The sequence below is a fragment of the Brachyhypopomus gauderio genome, chromosome 3 (genome assembly GCF_052324685.1).
Source record: "Brachyhypopomus gauderio isolate BG-103 chromosome 3, BGAUD_0.2, whole genome shotgun sequence".
Classification (NCBI taxonomy): domain Eukaryota; kingdom Metazoa; phylum Chordata; class Actinopteri; order Gymnotiformes; family Hypopomidae; genus Brachyhypopomus; species Brachyhypopomus gauderio.
In genome coordinates, this window is record NC_135213.1 from 10,149,713 (window position 1) to 10,170,572 (window position 20,860).

Consider the following 20,860-nt stretch of genomic DNA (forward strand, 5'->3'; position numbering starts at 1 on the left):
CTTCCCAGAAGAGTTGAAGCTGTTTTAGCTTCAAAGGGTGGACCAACGTCATATGGGTCCAAGCAGTGCTGATTCCGATTATTTGGATGGGTGTGCAAATACTTTTGGCAATATAGTGTATGTCATATCAGTTAGATTTCATATATGCCATATCAGTTATATATCATATATCATATCAGTTATGTTTCATATATGCCATATCAGTTATATTTCACATGTGTCACATTAATTATATATCAAATATCATATCAGTTATATTTCATATGTGTCACATCAGTTATATATCATATATCGTATCAGTTATATTTCATATGTGTCACATCAGTTATATATCATATGTGTCATATCAGTTATATATCATATCAGTTATATTTCATATGTGTCACATCAGTTATATATCATATGTGTCATATCAGTTATACATCATCTGCCACTTAAGACTAAAACAGAAGATAAAACAGTAGGCAGAGGCTGCTGAAGTTATATACATCCATTACTTCTGGCATCTATGCTTCTGTTTTATTTCTGGCATAACCACACACTTGCATGTGTATGTGTGTGTGTGTGTGTGCGCGTGTGTGTGTGTTTATGAGATGTGTGCATATTATGAGAGGGTATAGAATATGGCAGTGTGTGTGTTATAAGTGGGTATATTATGTGTAAGTGTGTGTGTGTGTGGGATGGGTGAATGTGACATACCGGTGTGTGTGTTACGGGACAGGAATGGACGTGTGTGTTATGGGTGAATATGGGTGTGTGTGTTAAATGTTTAGGTATGTGGGGGTCTATTATGGGTACCTGTGGGAATCCTGGCACTGCCACACTGTATGGTCTTGGTCTGCCCAAAGAGGCACTGTGTGCCATTAGCCGAGAAGATGAGCTATAGTCAGGGGTGGGAAGAGTCATTGGCTCCCTCTCCAGGAGGTTCCCAGTACTGCAACTCCGACCGTGCTGCAAACTATGTGCGCATGCGTGCATACAACACACACACACACACACACACACACACACACACACACACACGCGCGCACACACACGCACACACACACACACACACACACACTATATCAGACAGCTGTGTACAACAGACCGTAAAGCCCTGTCGCATCTATTATCCACACATGCAAATTGGTTTCGATTTGACACAACTTAACTTTAGAGCAGTTAATTAACACTATGGAGGCAACTAAGCAAAAATTGCCAATCCATGGACTGTTGCTCTATATGGCTGATAATAACGGAGGGCTAAACTCCCACTGAGGAGCCAGCAGTCCTAGCCTTACCCAACATGCAGCTTGTTATTGTCTGTTTCGGCGATCACTCTGGTGTAGGAGAAGGGGAACCAGCCTCGCCTGCAACACACACATCCCACATCAGCCGTGGGTCTGAGGTCAGCATGGTTTTACACTAGATATGCTATATATATTTATTTGTATATTATTCCTATGCATATTTATTTATATACTATTTAGGCAACATCTAGGCAACCAAGTGTAAGAGCACAGGTGTGTTAATTAAGATGTGAGGTGCGTTCAGACTCAGGCTACTCACATCCGGTTCTTCTCGTTCTCGCCGTAGTGCCAGCCATCGCGGGCCTCCGGAACCAGCAGGGTGATGATGTCACCCTCGCCAAAGCTAAGCAGGGTGTTGTTGTCTCCAGCCGAGTGCGAGAAGATGGCCTGCACACGGGTCCGGCCGTTCCTCTCCAGGCCGGCCAGCATGGAGCTTGACCTCGGCAGTGTCTGGGTCTCTGCTGCAGAGAAGGCCAAACGGTCAGAGGTCAGTCAGCAGCAGATGGCACGGCTGAGTCAAAGGGCTTCCAGTGGATGATATTAGTGATAACCAAGCCCATCAGAGTCCTGACTGAAGACCCCTGGTCACACAGCTAACAGTCAAAACATTTATTGTAAAGTAAATGACTACTGAATCACACTTAAATGCAGGGACAGTCATAGGGAACACTGTTAATGTACACTTTAGTCCGATTTTCTCTCTCGCACAGGGCCCCTGTCCTTCACCCATTTCCTGTCTTTTTAAAGCCTGTCCTCACTATTCCCTCCAGTTCTGGCCTGTTTTCATTAAATGTGTTTGCTCTCTTATTGTCAGCATGCAGGAGAAACACTGTCACTGCCTTCTGAAAGCGAGAGAGGGAGAGAGAGAGAAAGGGAGAGAGAGAGAGAGAGAGAGAGAGAGAGAGAGAGAGAGAGAGAGAGAGAGAGAGAGAGAGAGAGAGAGAGAGAGAGAGAGTAGGCAGGGGGCATCATTGCAAGAGCAATCAGCTGTGCTCAGGTAAGCTACTCACGTAAACAGTCCAAAAGACTTCCTCCAATCAAACAGCCATGTCACAGTAGATTATCACCCAGATTAACATTTAGGCCCGATGCATTTCAGTGACGACACTGACAGCACTCTGCCTCCAGCAGACTGGATCATGACAGTGCCAAAGCTGGGTGTCCATGCTGCCACTCACCCAGGGTGTTTCTGCTCTTTATAGGTGCGACCTTGCGGACCGGCAGGGTGTTGGAGTAGATTTCATTGCCGTGACGATGGACCTGCGGTGAGGCGGAAGGGCCATGGGTGACTTTGCCGTCCACCCAGTGCTGGTAGTCCTCCGGTGCCGTGCCGTTCACCATGGGAACGCTCTCTGCTCCCACCATCCTCTGGGGGAAGGAGCAAAGTGCAAAGTCATCAAGTCTCCTTTAATGTCTGCTGGGTTTTTATTTTAGCTTGAAACTCTGCTAACATCAACAGATGAACACAGTCTACAGCCAAAGATTCCCCAGGACTGCCCCCCCCCCACCCCAACAACCCTCTCCTTCCAGCTAATGAAAGCCACACTGAAGAGTCCCGCAGCCCTTGAGGAATGAGGATCTATAGTCTTCAGTAAAGTTTTACAGGGTTTCGTTTGCAATAAAGAAGCACTCTGCCAGTTTAATTACATTTCCCAGCTCTTACTCACACTGAAGGATTCCCTGGATCAGGAAATACTGCAACAGGGCAAGAGGGCAGGAACCCCCCCATCCCCCCCCATCCCCAGTTGAACCCAGTTGGAAGTGTTCTGTCATTCCATTCCCAGTATGACCAGCTAGCAGTCCTTCATGCACTGGTGAAGATAGCTGTATCCTTCTCTCCTGTCATCTTCCTTTACAGAACCTGACATGGTTCTGCCCGTCTATTTGAACCGTACATGGACCTCTTAGGTTCTAACTTGTATTGTAGCGCATACAGTACTGTACAAAGTTCTTAGGCCACCATTAGATTTGTAGTTTTAGCAATAGTATAATGACCATATATTATTATTAATTACCATCTTCATTAGAACACCATAAAATACACAGGACATTTGTGTGAGGAACATGAAGGTATTAATCAAACATGAGAAGGAGCAGCTTGTCTAGGCTACGGAGGCTTCAGTGTGACCTTCCCTTACACTTCAGCAGTAGCAGGACCCTGGCTCTCTTTAATGGAATGGACTCTGAATGGAACAGTACCAGAAGATTACTTCAGAAAATGTCAGGACAGTCTCCCCGAAAGAGTTCAAGATGTACTTAGTGCCAGAGGGAGGTCACACTAAATACTGACTTTATGCTTGTAGAAGCAATTTTGTTCTGAAAATGGTGTTTTTAATGGTGTTGTACTTATTTCCTGTATTTTCTGGTTGTTTTGTAATACAATAATATTTCATAATATAATTAATATACTGTATCTTATAATATTTTCTAATTTGAACCTTATAATAATATATGGTAATTATAACGTTGCTAAAACAACAAATCAAATGGTGGCCTGACACACACACACACACACACACACACACACACACACACACACACACACACACACACACACACACACACACACACACACACGCGTGCAATATAACTGACTGCACCTGAATGGACATTCCGTCTTCACTCACCTGTTGACTGGCCATGAGTGCGGACAGCTCTGGAGACAAAGGCAGGGGTTTGGCTCCAGGTATGGGCTCAGAGATGTGCAGGCCCGGCTTGGAGCTGTGGTGCGGTGCCCCGGGCCCGGAGCCCATGTGCTGGGCAAGGAGGGCGGCACGGTCGGGGGGCTTGTGCGGGTCTACACACGCCTGCTGCCAGTGTGGGATCTTCTGAGTTAGCAGGTCTTTGCCCTAAACACATGTGAGTACAGAAACATGGACAATGCTGGAGTATTCGTTCCACACCCAGTGATGCTTCAGTGATGTTCATTTCAGATTTCAAAGCTTTTAATGCTGTATATGTTCACAAAAAACACTTGAAGGATATATCTAACATATGAAACTTCAATGTCACACATGTACACACACACACACACACACACACACACACACACACACACACACACACACACACACACACACACACACACAGCCTCAGACACATGCGCACACACATGCCAATCAAAACATGGTAGACATGCTCTTCATCACTTTCTAACATCAACCTTATTATTATTAAAGCACAGAGATACAAGTTCACTCAAACATTGAACAGAACTGTAGCATCGGCGTAACTGCTGACAACTGGTCATGTGATGTCACTGAGAACTGGTCATGTGCTCTGGCCTCTATCCCTGCAATCTGGACCAGGCGAGGTGTCATGACTCTGGGCTGGTGTTGGCCCAAGCTCCTTGAGGTTTCTGGAGCACCTCCAAAACTTGCTCACACTGCAGAAATGCCACACGGCTTTATTTTAGGATGTGTTCATATACCAGGGACATTTCATTAAAGCCACCTTTGTGTGCATGTGCGCAGTGTGCATAGACAGGCAAATTTACAACCAGTTCGAATGTCACCAGAATGTCATGCTTTGTTGTTTATACTTTTTACATCTTCAGAAGCTTGAGCTTGTCACAATATAGATATGTTTTCCAGTCCAGGTGGGCTTGAGTCTCCTCTTCAGCCCATCTGTTCTAGAACCTCTCCACTGCAGCCTGTTTTCTAGAACCTCTCATGTGTAGCCACTGTGATCTAGAACATCTACCTCTACATTCCTTCACATCTGTTCATGTCTGCTCAATAAGGAGAAAGTCATGAGGGAGAGAAAGAGGTGAAAAAAGGTTTGGTGTGAGAGAAAAAGAGCGAGAGAGATAGAGAGAGCGAGAGAGATAGAGAGAGCGAGAGAGAGAGAGAGCGAGAGAGATAGAGAGAGCGAGAGAGATAGAGAGAGTGAGAGAGATACTGAGAGAGAGAGAGACAGACAGGGGCCACCTCTTTTCTCTCTACTGAGTCAGACTTTGTGAGTGTCCTGCTGAGACAATTATCACCAACACTTCTAGCCTGGCATCCATACGTGCACCTGCGGAGAGCCAGCCCCTTGTGACAGGTTGGACTGGGCCTTCGTGCCCGGCTCCATGGCTGAGTGCCTTCGGGGACATGTGTAGTGCCATGGATGGATATTTGGGGATCACAATCAAAGCTTGTGTTTACTTGTGAACAGTGCATTAAATCACTAGCATTGTTGCAGTTGCTTAGATTTCAAACTGCAAATAACTAGTCACAGGTGAAGTCCTACAGATGTAGTTGTAGATAAAGATATTTTCCAAAGGCACGCCATGTATTAATATCTAGAAAAAGAGCTCATTTCTCTCATTCACTCATCTCATCTCTCTTCCTCTTTCTCTCCCTCACACACACACACACACACACACACACACACACACACACACACACACACACACACACACACACACACACACACACACACACACACACACACACACACACACACATTCGCGCATTAAAGAGCACTTGTGTTTTTTCCTGTTTGTCTACTCATCTGGCCTTGATGGCAGTAGTGAATAAGTACCCAACAGTCTATGCACGTTGGCCGTGGGTGAGGGTGTGAGGACCCAGAGATGACTGTGTCTCCTTGGGGCAGATGGGCTGTTCAGGGCACTTCACTGCACTCCCGAGTCTCTCCCTAACTGGAGCACTGCTTTTTTATGGGATTCTTACAGAGGAAGAGCGATGATTCATGTTTATGTGTGTGTGTGTGTGTGTGTGAGAGAGAGAGAGAGAGAGAGAGAGAGAGAGAGAGAGAGAGAGAAAGTTTGACATGGTGGGTGAGCAATAGAAGAAGGAGAAGAGTAGGTTTGATCTCATACCGAACAAGAGCAGGTCTGATGTCACACAGAACAAGAGTGGGTCTGATGTTGTACAGGAGAAGAGTGTGTCCGATGTAGAGAATGAGAGTGGGTCTGATTCCACTGAGAAGAAGTGTGGGTGTGATGTCATGGAGAAGAAGAGATGGTCATACTGAAGAAAAGTGGGTCTGATGTTATAGAGAAGAAGTGTGGATCTGGTGTCATAGAGAATAGTGGGTCTGATGTCATCGAGAAGAGTTGGTCTGATGTCGTACAGAACAACAGCCTGATGTTATACAGAAGAAGAGAGGGTCTGATGTTATTCAGAATAAGTGGGTCTGATGTTATTCAGAATAAGTGGGTCTGATGTCATACAGAATAAGAGTGGGTTGTACAGAAAAAATGTGGGTCTGATATCATAGAGAAGAAGAGTGGGTCTGATGTTGGAGAATAAGTGTGGGTCTGATGTTGTAGAGAAAAAGAATAAGTCTGATGCTGTACAGAAGAAGAGTGAGTCTGATGTTACAGAGAAAATGTGTGCGTCTCATGTACAGAAAAAGCGAAAGTCTGAAGCTGTATAGTAGAAGAGTGGGTCTGATGTACAGAATAAGTGTGGGTGTGGTGTATAGAAAAAGAGCGAGTCTGATGCTGTACATAAGAAGATCGGGTCTGATGTCACGGCCTCATTTTACCAGCCTCTCTTCTCAACCTCCCGCACAACCATTACATTCACACTCACTGTGTCTTCCAAATGAGACAGTCTCATCCTCTCTGGTGGTGCCGTGGTCTCAGGAGCACAGTATCTCCTTGAGAAAATTCCTTCCTGCCGGCCCATCCTCCCAAGGGTCTGGACACAGTGTTCTGACAGAAGTGGGCCACTCTTTGCCTCAGCTCACCCCATCCCTCCCTCCCTCTCTCCTCCTCCTCCTCCTCCTCCTCCTTCATCCAGTTCTCCACCCACCATTCTGTCTGACAGCGCTACACCAACGTGGGCATGGCAGTGCAGAAGAGAGAGAGACTCATTCAGCCGGAGAAGAGTGGCACTTCCTGCCCACGGTGCTGGGGCTTTGTCCTGCTCTGCTGTAGAGTTCACCCAGATTCAAACATCGCCACGATAATGCAACACTGACACTTTTCACTGTGTTGCATCGACACTCGGCTACTTTACTTTGTCTGCACAGAAAATTGCTGGTGCTGGATTATATCTCATTCTTAAGCAACAAAAGTGCAGAACTACACAGAAGTAGCCACAATTTAAAAAATGTTTTAAAATGTTAATGAATGCTTGATTCGCTGTGGGGTAATAAAACAGAAATCGATTTGATTCTCAAATGCAGCAAGGCCTTTAGATTCAGCCAGCTGCTCAAGGATGTGCAGTGCGTGTGAAAGCAGTCATGTGCACAACAGCAGCTACACAACAGCTGGAGCGAAAGCAGGTTTTAGGGCAGAAACAGCTGATCAGTGAGCGTGCTGATTTCATTTGTTGTTGAGCAAGCAAACTTAAACTGACAAATGATTTTTGAGCAAAGCTGAATAGCACTAAATAACTAACAGTAAACACTGGTTACGTGGTGATCTAGGCGCAGTGTAATCCAAACACCTCAGACTGCATGCCGATTGCTGCTTCTGCACCCAAACCTCCTTCTCTCCGAGCTGTTCAGTGTGAGCAAGATGTGATGCAGGCAAATGTTGTAGCAGGGGGAGGGGCTGGGGGCGGGGCTGGGGGCGGGGTTTCCTCACCTTGGTGTGGTAACTGCTGCTGCTCTTGGCCACAGCACACTGTCGGTCCACCAGGAAGCAGTACCTCCTCCTCTCCTCAGACAGAGCGTTCCTGTAGCCCTCGGCGATGTGGGTGTCCAGTTCACTCTGCTTGTTGCTGATGGCCTCCACGTACTGAGGGACAGGGAAGGTGGCGTGAGGTGGACACAAAATGGCTGACGAGCCCACCAGTTTCTCAGAGCCCCAGGGCAAACACAGGGAGGCTGAGAGAAACTGCATTTTTAAAAGGCGCCCTTATAAGCTTGATGTCGCAGGGCTGCATGGACATGCCAGACTTCCTTATCCAGGTAAATGAACCATGAGCTGCAAAGCCACAGATGAATGCACTCGGCTCGACTTTACTGGGTCGCTCACATGACCCAGTAAAATGAGGCTTTTTCACGCTCTGATACCACTACTCAATGTACCATGCAAATGTCAAACATAAATAAATAAATAAAAATGTTAAAAACAATGAAGCATTCATTTACTCTGGATCTCCGTCCTGCTGCTCTGTTGACACAGTGGATCAACATTAGCCCAGTGTATCTGGAACTAGCGTCATGCTTCCTCTCGCAAGTGTCACTTTATGTTATTGGAAAAATAAAAATCTCTATGACATAGTACCATGCTCCCTGTTCCTCTGCCAACCCGGCCATCAACGTGCCTGTCCTCCAGCAAGGACACACACCTCCTCAGAACTGGAAATGTTCCAGCAACACACACACACACACACACACACACCTTCGCAGACACCTGAGTGAGACAGTATCCTACCCAGAGTGCAGGTGAGTGACTCGTGTTAGCTACCCACCAGGTGTTAATGAACACAGGTGAACTGAGAATGCCGTAAATAGTCGAAGGTCAAAGTCGAAGCAGGCAGGAAGGGTGAGTGGAAAGAGATGATGTGTGATGATGTGTGATGATGTGTGATGATGTGTGATGATGTGTGATGATGTGTGATGATGTGTGATGATGTGTGATGATGTGTGATGATGTGTGATGATGTGTGATGATGTGTGATGATGTGTGTGCAAGTTCTGCTTCACATGAGCGGAGCACACAGCAGACCAGCGTTCCATCTGAACACAGAGCTGACCAGTGTTCCATCTGAACACAGAGCTGACCAGCGTTCCATCTGAACACAGAGCTGACCAGCGTTCAGGGGAAAACGCTGCTCCCCCATCTTGCATCTTGCACGTCCAGACTGGATTCCCCCATCAGAAAACAGCACCACATGCTTTTAACAATCAGCTGTTGACTGTAACTTATGTGATTATCTATTCAAATGTAACTAGTAATTATTTATGCATTTCCAGCCAAAAGAGATCCTGGTTCTTTTTCTGCAGTGCGGGATGTATTTTGGGATGAGGGTTGATGCCTGTGCAACCTGTCCACACTAAACGGATCAATTAATCCAACAAGAGTGCACAAAGGAGTCAAAATGGTGTGGGTGAGTGTTTGGAAGACTATAGGCTGGTAAACCCACCAATTATAATAGAGAAAAACAAAGCAAAAGCACAGTCTGCTGCAGGTTAATACAGAGGTATGTGAACATGAGGTTGTCAACATGGTGCTTTGTCTTTGCAGCTGTAGGAGTCTGTGTGAGTTTAGCCATCTGAGGCCATCACACTAGCCTACCTGACAGTGCGGCATCACTAGGGAGCTGTCAATCCAACCGGGTGATTCAAACATTCAGGGATACATTAACCAGGGAAGAGAGACAATGAGAAAGAGAGTGTTTGTGTTTGTTTGTGTGTGTGTGTGTGTGTGTGTGTGTGTGTGTGAGAGAGAGAGAGAGAGAGAGAGAGAAAGAGAGAGAGAGAGAGAGAGAGAGAGAGAGAGAGAGAGAGAGAGAAACCCTGTGCGTGTCATTCAAGCGGAGCAGTCTGTCCTGCATCAACACTCCTACTTTTCAGTCAGTAACTGTCTGTTGTTGTGTAACTACTTCTTCAGCTATAAAACTCCCACAAATGCATGTGAGAGATAGAGACTATGAGGAGAGACAGACATGAACAACCCAGTCATGCAGGTGTTTAAGGTGTATTAACACCTCTGAGATGCAGGTGTTTAAGGTTTATTAACACCCCAGTGATGCAGGTGTTTAAGGTTTATTAACACCTCCATGATGCAGGTGTTTAAGGTTTTTAACACCCCCATCGTGTGTGTGGTTCCTTCCATGTGTCTTCTCTCCCAGGGCAGTGGAGGGTCAGAGCCCTGGTGCTGCTAGTCTTGCCTGGATGCTGTGTGTGCAGGGCGGAGCTAAGATCTACCACTGAGACCCTAGTCTGGCCCAGAGTCACTACTTTTCAGTCACAAAAAGCAACTGAAGTCCTCTGTTAATGCAAGCAACCATTTCTTGCTTACAGCCTCAACTCAGTGTAATAGTACCGGTAGGTGCCGATCAGTATAAACTAGATATGAATTTATAAATATGCTAATTAGAAACCATGTTTCTCATTTTATTATATGGGTATTCATAAGTCCCTAAAAAACAGATGTCCCACTGTTCAGCATGAAATTTAGATAAAAAAATTTTTTTCCCCAGAATCCTCCAAGATAGGTAGGTCAAACCTCAGCTCATATGCGGCAATCTCAGAAGAGAGACTGTTGGCTTTTCTACAGACTTCAAATCACCTGCACATTCAGAATCTGTTTTCTGGTTTTCAGTCCCCACTGAGAAGTGGCAGAGTGTGTGGAGTTGAAGCTGACCAGCAATCAGCTCTGATGTAGCTAATTCTCATAGGAGCTCAGACGGACGCCGCTGTACGAGCAAAGCTGTAGCTGCAGCAGAGAAAAACACATCCTGGAGTCTCATCAATAAAGCTTCAGGGGCCAGGAGAAGTACTGCTGTTCACTCCTTAATCAACACAGTCACACGGACGGGGTCATTCTTACCTCGCCATGCCTGAGAAATAATGAAGAAGAGAAAAAACAATACTGTTTTCTGTTCTTCACCCCAACAGAGAACAGAAAGGTCATGAAGATGCTATTACTCCATAAAACTGCAGCGAGAGACACCGAGTCAGAGAGCCAGTTCGGGGGGCTCAGATGGCCTAAATTGCCCTTTCTGTGCTGCTATGATGGATCACATGAGCAGCTCACACTGTAATATAAAAAGTAATATATTCAGCTCCCTAGAAACGTCTCTTTGATTAATGCCTGTCAGACTCAATTCTTAAAACAAACTACCAAGAAACAGGCTGCAAGATTCTGTATGAAAGCAAAAAGGCAGAGACGACGAACTCGCTCTGTGGATCAAGGAAGAGTAATCAGGTCAGAGTGCACCGAGCGCCTCGGTGAAGGGGAGTGTGTCCGGGGCAACCACGGGCTCCAACCAGCCACTTCCCAGAAGGCACCGTGGGCATTTACACGTAGCATGAAGCAGCGTTTCTCGCTGTCTCCAGTTGATCGGCACACAATTAGAACGCTCATGTCATGTGGGCGGGAGGAGAGGGATGGCCGGAAAGAGAGCAAGACACACATCCTGGAGTTTCATACGTGCGTCAGTCACTCACACTCGTCGTCAGCCCAGAGCAGTGTGCCCACGGGCCCGTCATAAGTGCCACTCTGACATATTTCCTTCCTTATTATTCCAGCACATACTCATCTGATACACTAGCATGAGTACCTGTTCCTGCCGTAAGAATAGTTACGTGATGTCCTCTCCAAATCTGATACTATAAATCCTCAAGGCACCCAATGACACTCATATTCACTTTTTTACTATGTCATTTTTGCTGCAATACAGGAATCAATGCCTGATACCTAGATGTGTGAAATATGTGTAAGTTCCAGATCAGACTATTCAAAGTGCCTGTTAGACGTTCAATTACCCAACAGTAATATGAACCCGTGATGGGTGCAGGATCAATGGTCATTTAAATATTCCCCAAACACGTCTTCAGTCTGTTTGATTGTTAGCTTGCAAATCTCCAGACATTACCCATCACTTAAACATCTTGCAGTCACTATGTATGTGTGTGTGTTTGTGTGTGTGATGCATCAATAATGTGTTTGCAGTGTAAATTCTTTTTTTTACTCACACACACACACACACACACACACACACGTACTTTATTCTGTAAAGCATCTAAAGCTACTGGATCAAGCAGAAGCGTCCTTCCTTCTCTCCATCAGAGGCTGTGCTTTCTCCTCCAGTGTAGCTACCACACCACCTCAGCAGCTCCAGGCTGGAGAAACGCTGCTGTGTTCAAGGAACTCAACAAAAATGTACTTCTGACAGCTAATCACACAAACAAACCTGGAAAAATCCGTGTTAAATAATAAGGTTTGGCTGAATCAATGATGTCCAAGAATTCACAGATTTGTGTCTGGTGAACACGTAAGGTGGAAAGACTGAATCATCCCCACAGAAAACACCGAGGCAATCATAATTACATACAGTAACTACATAACAACATTACAGAGTTTGCATTTAACATATTCTCTGTAGCAGTTTCTCAGTACAATCCTCCAGATCGACCATACAGCTCACAAAACCCATACTGGTTCTTCAATGTTTCTAGAGGGTATATAAAGATAAACTGGGAGCTACGTCCGATCACAACTGTGGTGGAATGCCAGGACTGAGTGGAGAAACTCTGTTATATGCTAATCCTGAAATCATAATGATGATTAACTAATGGGATAAGACATGTGAGTGTTAGCATTGCCTTTGGCCCAGCATCAACACTCAACATGCTGGTTTCTGTCTCCTTATGACTGACCAGCTGCCTTCTGCAAGTCAACAGTAGCTTTTTTACCCAGCAGACAGTGCTTCTTTGTGTGTGTGTGTGTGTGTGTGTGTGTGTGTGTGTGTGTGTGTGTGTGTGTGTGTGTGTGGTATTTGGGAGTGTGTGGTGCATGGAGTGTGTGTGCTGTGTCTCTGGTATGTAAACCATGGCCAGATCATGTGTTGTGCTTTGTAAAGTATTAAACATGCTATAAGCAATGTGTATGTAAATATATCGGTGTGCTCCTTAATATAGACAGTACCTCATATTAAATAATTTATATTGTATAAGATCTGGAGCATATATGAACAAGTGATATCAAAATTTGATTTTATAAAATAAAAATGTATATATATATTCTATTATATATTTGATTGTATTGTAAGGGTTTTATGAGAACAAACATGTGTAAAGCCAAAAACAGGCACAAACACACACACACGCACACACGCGCACACACACGCGCACACACACACTCACATAAATATAAAGGTATAAAGGCCATAACTCAAATGCATCACAGGAGTCCAAATCAAAGAGTTGGAAGTGTGTAGAGGAACATACAGCTCTCACCACCCCTCCTCCCTATAGAGTTTAGCCTAATGATGATGATATCTTTACTGGGTGTGTGTGTGTATGTGTGTGTGTGTATATGTGTGTGTGTGTGTGTGTGTGTGTGTGTGTGTGTGTGTGTGTGTGCCCCCTCTCTGAAGGTCCCCTCTTTGGCATATCCACACAGTTCAGCGTGTCCACATAGTTCAGCGTGTCCACATAGCTCAGCGTGTCCATTGCAGTACAGCATGTCCACTGTGTCCCAGGGACACCACACACCATCACAACTCCTCCAGACACACCATCACAATTCCACCACACACACCATCACAATTCCACCACACACACCATCACAATTCCACCACACACACCATCACAACTCCTCCAGACACACCATCACAATTCCACCACACACACCATCACAATTCCACCACACACACCATCACAACTCCACCACACACACCATCACAATTCCACCACACACACCATCACAATTCCACCACACAAACCATCATAATTCCTCCACACACACCATCACAATTCCACCACACACACCATCACAATTCCACCACACACACCATCACAACTCCTCCAGACACACCATCACAATTCCACCACACACACCATCACAATTCCACCACACACACCATCACAATTCCACCACACACACCATCACAACTCCTCCAGACACACCATCACAATTCCACCACACACACCATCACAATTCCACCACACAAACCATCACAATTCCTCCACACACACCATCACAATTCCACCACACACACCATCACAATTCCACCACACACACCATCACAATTCCACCACACACCATCACAATTCCTCCACACAAACCATCACAATTCCTCCACACACATCATCTCAACTCCTCCACAAGCACCATCAGACCTATGGAACAGAGAGCAGGTCCTCCTCAGACACCGACATCAAAACACTAAAGTTTTTTCGTCAATCATTTGCTAAATGCAATTTTTTTTTGACACAGGTAAAGAAAGAGTTTTTACCTGCACTCTTTGATTTATACCTAGATAGCTGTAATTCTCTGGACATGCCAGTCCACTTGAATGCCTACGTCTCCACACAGCATGACATAAGAGCACTTATTTTGCCACTGGAAATTTCCCATATACTGTAAACACTCCCACGTTTTGTTTCTTGCACATCCGGCCAGCTCGAAAGAAATCACGCTGCAAGAACAAGGTGTGAACGCAAGGAGCTAGAGCTACCTGTTTCCATTCTAACCTAGAGCTACCTGTTTCCATTCTAACCTAGAGTTACCTGTTTCCATTCTAACCTAGAGTTACCTGTTTCCATTCTAACCTAGAGCTACCTGTTTCCATTCTAACCTAGAGCTACCTGTTTCCATTCTAACCTAGAGTTACCTGTTTCCATTCTAACCTAGAGTTACCTGTTTCCATTCTAACCTAGAGCTACCTGTTTCCATTCTAACCTAGAGCTACCTGTTTCCATTCTAACCTAGAGTTACCTGTTTCCATTCTAACCTAGAGCTACCTGTTTCCATTCTAACCTAGAGTTACCTGTTTCCATTCTAACCTAGAGTTACCTGTTTCCATTCTAACCTAGAGCTACCTGTTTCCATTCTAACCTAGAGTTACCTGTTTCCATTCTAACCTAGAGCTACCTGTTTCCATTCTAACCTAGAGTTACCTGTTTCCATTCTAACCTAGAGCTACCTGTTTCCATTCTAACCTAGAGTTACCTGTTTCCATTCTAACCTAGAGTTACCTGTTTCCATTCTAACCTAGAGTTACCTGTTTCCATTCTAACCTAGAGCTACCTGTTTCCATTCTAACCTAGAGCTACCTGTTTCCATTCTAACCTAGAGCTACCTGTTTCCATTCTAACCTAGAGTTACCTGTTTCCATTCTAACCTAGAGTTACCTGTTTCCATTCTAACCTAGAGCTACCTGTTTCCATTCTAACCTAGAGTTACCTGTTTCCATTCTAACCTAGAGCTACCTGTTTCCATTCTAACCTAGAGCTACCTGTTTCCATTCTAACCTAGAGTTACCTGTTTCCATTCTAACCTAGAGTTACCTGTTTCCATTCTAACCTAGAGCTACCTGTTTCCATTCTAACCTAGAGCTACCTGTTTCCATTCTAACCTAGAGCTACCTGTTTCCATTCTAACCTAGAGCTACCTGTTTCCATTCTAACCTAGAGCTACCTGTTTCCATTCTAACCTAGAGTTACCTGTTTCCATTCTAACCTAGAGTTACCTAGGCAGTGCAAAGCCTGCAGGGCCCCTACCAAGGGTGGATGACACAATCCCCCATACACACTAATCTCTGAGAGAAGAAAGTGAGCTAGACAGAAATAAGACCTCTGTCAGTGTCCCAGTCTAATGTGGACGGCACTGAAGGCCTCATCTCCTGTGTTGGGCTTGCCTTAGGATTGTACCATCAACAGAAACATCTATTACATATCAGGACAAAGCACCGAATGTTCTTAAAAAGCACAAAATCTCAAAGCTGCCTCAGAAGCAATATGAAGTCAGCCTACATACAGCATTCATAGAGGTCACACTGAGTCCTTTCCAGCTGACAGCAAAGTAGCACAGTGTTCTGATGTTTTGGGGCAGGTCAGAGGGCGGGACTCACCTGCATCTCACGGTCTCCGTACTTGGAGGGGTTCTTGCTGCCCTGGCTCTTGCGACGGAGCTTCTTCAGCTCCGCCTGGCACTTCTCCAGACTCTCGCCTTTGCTACGGTGCTCCATCTGGTACTTCTTCAGAGCCGCCTGCAGGAAACAGCGCAGAACGAGGAGGTGAGTGTGTGTGGGGGGCGCAATGCCACGACCCCCGCACCACATCCGGAGCCGAGCCTTCCTGCGTGTGTCAGCCGGCTGGACGACAGTAAACCACCGTGAATAAACGTCAGAGTTCGTTTCAAGTGTGTAGGACGTACTCTGGCGACATGGTGACTAAAGTAGGCCAATAGAGTTTGCAATTAAAGCTCCATTAAAATGGCAATCAACACTTGGGGTGCTTACATGAACCCAGTGGTTTGCAGCGTGGGGCCTGATGAGTATAACCTGAAAGGCTTTTGCACACTTGAGGGTTTACGGGTCCCTGGCGTGCTGAGGACTCTCACTCCTATCATACTTTTCATCCCACAATTCCTTGCTGCAGCCTGCCATTGTGTTTCAGACTGGGGTTCTTTGTTTCGTCAGCTGCCCATTGTAATACCTTTGTCAGGTTGCACTGAACTTTTACTTCTGTTAGCAGAGCAGAAAACCATGATAGTGTGCTTGATTGTCTTATAACAGCACTGTAGTGGGTACACCATATGAACATGGCTGTGTTTCTCTGAGCATACATGGGCATTCAGATGAATGTGAGAACATAAGAGGGTGAAACACCTATATTTCACACATCAGTTACCAGAGACTTCAGCAAATACATCTCCCATACCATTCTACATATCTCCCTACTCCAGACTCTGACTCATTACTTATCTATGTATGTAAGCACCAACTTCACTGTGGTCTACCCAAGATAAACAAGTGTTCTCTTCTCCCAGAACACATCACAAGTCCTTTGGAGGAAAGTGCCGGAAATGCAAATCTCTGCAAACACATTCATGCTCGAAATGTCCTGTCTGCCATTGCTGGTGAGAATTGTGACTCAAAGACAAATCTGAACTGCACATCACCCATGCCGTCCTCACCAGGAGGAATGACAGGAAGACGGGAGAAGGTGCGATATAAACTCCATGACAAACATTTGACGTTTTAATCACATGTTTCCCATCGTGGAGAGTAGCATAAAGTAGTAGAAGAGTACTTTGTTGGAATGAACAAAATACTCCCTAAATTGAACTAGATCAAACCTGAATGAACAGTATAAGATTTAATTCAACACCAGTAATTTACTGTGTGTGATTTTGAGAGGATGTCTCAGAAGCACTCATATTGAACCATCGTAAGTGTGTGTGTGTGTGTGTGTGTGTGTCATCAGTCTCTGCTGAACATTGCTCTGGGACTCCACACAGACTCTCATGATAGAGACTACATAAATACACATTAGATACAGCATTTTACACACTAAGAGCCTGCACATTCTAGCCTGCAGTGATTCTGCCCTGTAATCATTACAGCAATGCTGTACTGATCATGGTTCACTTAAACCTGTGGGCACAACTGTGTTAATTTAAGTACAAAAAAGGTTTATGTGGTGAACTGTAAAAAATTTGATTAACTTCCAGTGTTCACCACTCCAGAAAGATTTCAGGTTAATTCATGTGTTATGTTAGTTGTAAAAGAATATTAAAATAATAATGTATGCGAGTGCAACCTACATTCAGGTACCGTGCATCTAATTCCACTTTCTTCTCCAGCTCGGTGAGCAACTCATTGTGGAACGATTTCAGCTGAAAGATTAAAGACAAGTGAGAACATGTGTGTGAATGTGGAGTATATAGGATCATGCACATCTCATCCTTTAGATTTAGATTTAGACCAAAAAGCAATGAATTAGGCAGTTTAAAAAACCACAGTAAAACCAGTGTAACAGTAAATAGCACCATATAAAACAACAAAGTGCCTCTCCACACTCCGGCTCTCACTCCTGTTATAAATGAAAGGCGGGGCTTTAACCCAGTAGGGGGTGGAGCTACCTTGCCACCCTTACCCCAATCTTCGACACTGTGACCAGGACGGTTCACCTTCCACAGTGTGGCCTGCATACGCACGTATGACTGCTGATCTGAAATGACTCAGCCAGGACTATAACACTGCCCACAGCTCCCATGCAGCACGAATGGCAAACACAGCCCTGCTGCAGGTTTACCCAGAGTGCACTGCACTGGCTCGGGGCTGGGCGTACACAAGCCTTTACGAGCTCCTGCTCCTCCACGTTATTGCTTTGGCTAAAGGAGGAACCTGCATCAGCACACAAGCCGCTGCAGGGAAGCCCGGGCTGCATGAGCCAGTGGGTGGAGAGTACTGCAGACAGACTCCATTGTTCCCATTGTTCCCATTGTGCATGTGCAGAAGCGGTTCTTTTCATGCTGGGCTTTGTGGAGGAACACCCTTCCCATTCCACGCTGTGCTCCGGACGGAGCTCCCCACACGGGCTGCAGATGAAGGCGGGCGGCTGAGGGCTGAGTCTTCCTCATCCGGCGGCATGCTTTCATTTCACCGCTCACTGACTCTGTTTTCCACCCTGTTTTCACGGCACGCCGTTCCTAATGATCTAGAGGTCTTTCTTAGGTAACTCGTCCCACAATAACATTAGCTGTGCGTCCTTCAGAAGAAAGCGAACTGCCCTGTGTTCCACTGTGCAGCTGGATGAACCTGTAGGGGAACGGTGAAGACACACCGCTTCACCGTGGAGACCAGAGCTCAGCCTCTGGAGAACGCTGTGGCGGTGTGATGTTATTCAGAGATGATGTTCGCAACATAAATAACATAAATAAAACAGATTGGCAGCCATACACACCATGTCCTCTAGCTGGATCTGGATCTGTCTGTGGACTTCAGCCATCTGAAAGAGTACATCCCCTAGAGAGAGCGTGAGACAGGTGGTGAGAGAGAGACAGAGAGAGAGAGAGACAGAGAGGGGGGCACTCCTCTGCCTTTACAGTACTGTCTTCATGCAGATAAATCATGCAGCTCCATGAGAACAATAAATGCTGTGTGATAAGAAGGCAAAAAAGAGTGAAGGAGTGAAGGAGGTAGAGAGAGACACGACAAGATTGATGGACATGATGTCAAGTCACAGGTGAAAAAGAAACTCAGATAACGCAGACAACGTAAAGAGAACCACAAAGACGTCGCACAGAGCAGCTACGGAATAAGAAAACCACCATCACAGAGAAGCACGTGAGGGAGACCATCGTCTCTTAAAGCGCATACCAGACTAAAATGACATTGCCATACATGTGATAACCATAGCAACACCAACTTGCTGCACTCTGTGATTCAACAACAAAACTGTATCTACAACACCATTGTCATTAGTTACTGAGCAACATGAGAAAAGCGGCAGATAAAATGAAAGTAATAACCAAAGATGCAAAAAGAACAGGTGTGATTCATGCAGGTAGGGAGTGTTTGGTCACTGTGTGTTCAGTGTGTGTGGCGTGGTGTGTGAGTGTGGGGTGTATGTGTGGAGTGTATGAGGTGTATGTATGGTTCGTGCAGTGTAAGCGGTGTGTTAGTTATGTGTGTGTAGTGTGTGTGGGGTAGGTATCCTGTGTGAAGGGTGTATGTGTGATGTCTGTTGGGTATGTGGAGTGTGTATGTTGGGTGAGGGGTGTGTATGTGCTGTGTGTGTTGTGTGTGTGAGGGGGTGTATGGGGTGTGTGTGTGTGTGTGTGTGTGTGTGTGTGTGTGTGGAGTGTGTGGTGTGTAGGGTACCTACACGCTGCTTCTTCTGATAATGCAATGCATTGGAAAAAACAAAGCAAAGAACAAAAGAACTAACTTGAGTACAGTAAATCTGGGGAGAGAAACGTTTCCAGGAAAGAAAAGACACAACACACACTTCTGCTTTTCCCTCTGTCAGCCCACCCCCCAAAAACAGCCAAACCTCAATTAATAAGGACTGGAGTAGAGGGGTCCCACACAGGGTCTCCACAGGTATCTGATTCACCCTTCACTTCTTTAGATAATCAGACATATGCATTACCAAGGGAAAATATGAGCAGTTTATATGTTTATTAAAAAAAGCTGTATGATTATAGCCCTGGACATGCGAATTACATGACCGACTTAAGGAAAGACTTAAATATACAGCCTCCTGTAAATATCTGTTGGGGTTACACTGTAGGATGAATGTGGTTTAGGACACCACTGATGTTGTCTGTGTGCAGTATTACATCACATCTATTCTGGTGGTAAGAGTGGCTCTCAAACAAACATTGGTGAGTCAGGGTGGCGCACTTTGATGATGTCACCGGAGGTCACATGACATTAAAGAGTGCTGATTATCTCCTGTCACTGAGGCTTGGCAATGCTGTCTGAGTCCATATTAACTGGGTTTTGGCCAGTCTCACATGGCAGGTGTTAGTACACATACTGTGGACCTTAACGATTAAGCATTTCAACATGGACACCAGTGTAATGTGATTGGAGACGGGAAACACACACACACACACACACACACGCACACGCACACAAACACACACACACACACACTTACAAAACACTACCTCCCCTCCCCCCCCCCACACACATATGAACACACACACAAACGCACACAGACTCACACACACACACACAGACATGCACAAATACATAATATGACCATGAGCTTGATATCTCTCTACCTCCAGTTCAGAAATTTTGAAAACGTTTTTGTGTTTGTGTTTGTGTGTTTTTGTGCATTAGGTTGCTTGAAGACTACTGCACTAGTGGTGTCACATACAAAAATGCAGAATAATGTACTGGTCCCTAGTGCCATCTGTCTGGACTATCCAGAACAGCGCCCTGTCACACAGACCAATGATACAGAGCGTGCTATCAACGGTAGCAGAAAAGGACGGCAGGTTCAAGGGTTACCACTTTTATTTCAGTGTACACTCCTCTGTCATCTATCATTCTATCATTTTGCCTTGTTTGGGTTCATCTCTTTCTCTCTAACACATGCTCACTGATACACAGGTACAATCACAGTAGCTCCCTTTATGATCTGCACACTGATGAGAAAAGTCAATATTGCTGTTTTTGCATCTTGCC

The 20,860-nt window shown here is 45.4% G+C and overlaps 1 protein-coding gene across 7 annotated transcripts in view; it reads right to left on the bottom strand.

Annotated features, from left to right (window-relative positions):
- Nucleotides 1-20,860, bottom strand: part of baiap2b (BAR/IMD domain containing adaptor protein 2b) — a 53,679-nt gene that overhangs the window by 8,141 nt on the left and 24,678 nt on the right. For 4 of the 7 annotated variants that reach the window (XM_076999400.1, XM_076999399.1, XM_076999403.1 and 1 more), the window contains 10 exons: nucleotides 19,545-19,556; nucleotides 18,621-18,682; nucleotides 17,479-17,550; nucleotides 15,782-15,919; nucleotides 7,837-7,989; nucleotides 3,920-4,141; nucleotides 2,471-2,660; nucleotides 1,552-1,753; nucleotides 1,284-1,352; nucleotides 799-958 (listed from right to left, as the gene is read on the bottom strand). In XM_076999400.1, coding sequence (XP_076855515.1) covers nucleotides 799-958; nucleotides 1,284-1,352; nucleotides 1,552-1,753; nucleotides 2,471-2,660; nucleotides 3,920-4,141; nucleotides 7,837-7,989; nucleotides 15,782-15,919; nucleotides 17,479-17,550; nucleotides 18,621-18,682; nucleotides 19,545-19,556 — 1,280 coding nt within the window. The remainder of the gene's footprint in view (nucleotides 1-798; nucleotides 959-1,283; nucleotides 1,353-1,551; nucleotides 1,754-2,470; nucleotides 2,661-3,919; nucleotides 4,142-7,836; nucleotides 7,990-15,781; nucleotides 15,920-17,478; nucleotides 17,551-18,620; nucleotides 18,683-19,544; nucleotides 19,557-20,860) is intronic. The other 3 variants (XM_076999404.1, XM_076999401.1, XM_076999405.1) reach the window with 2 other exon arrangements.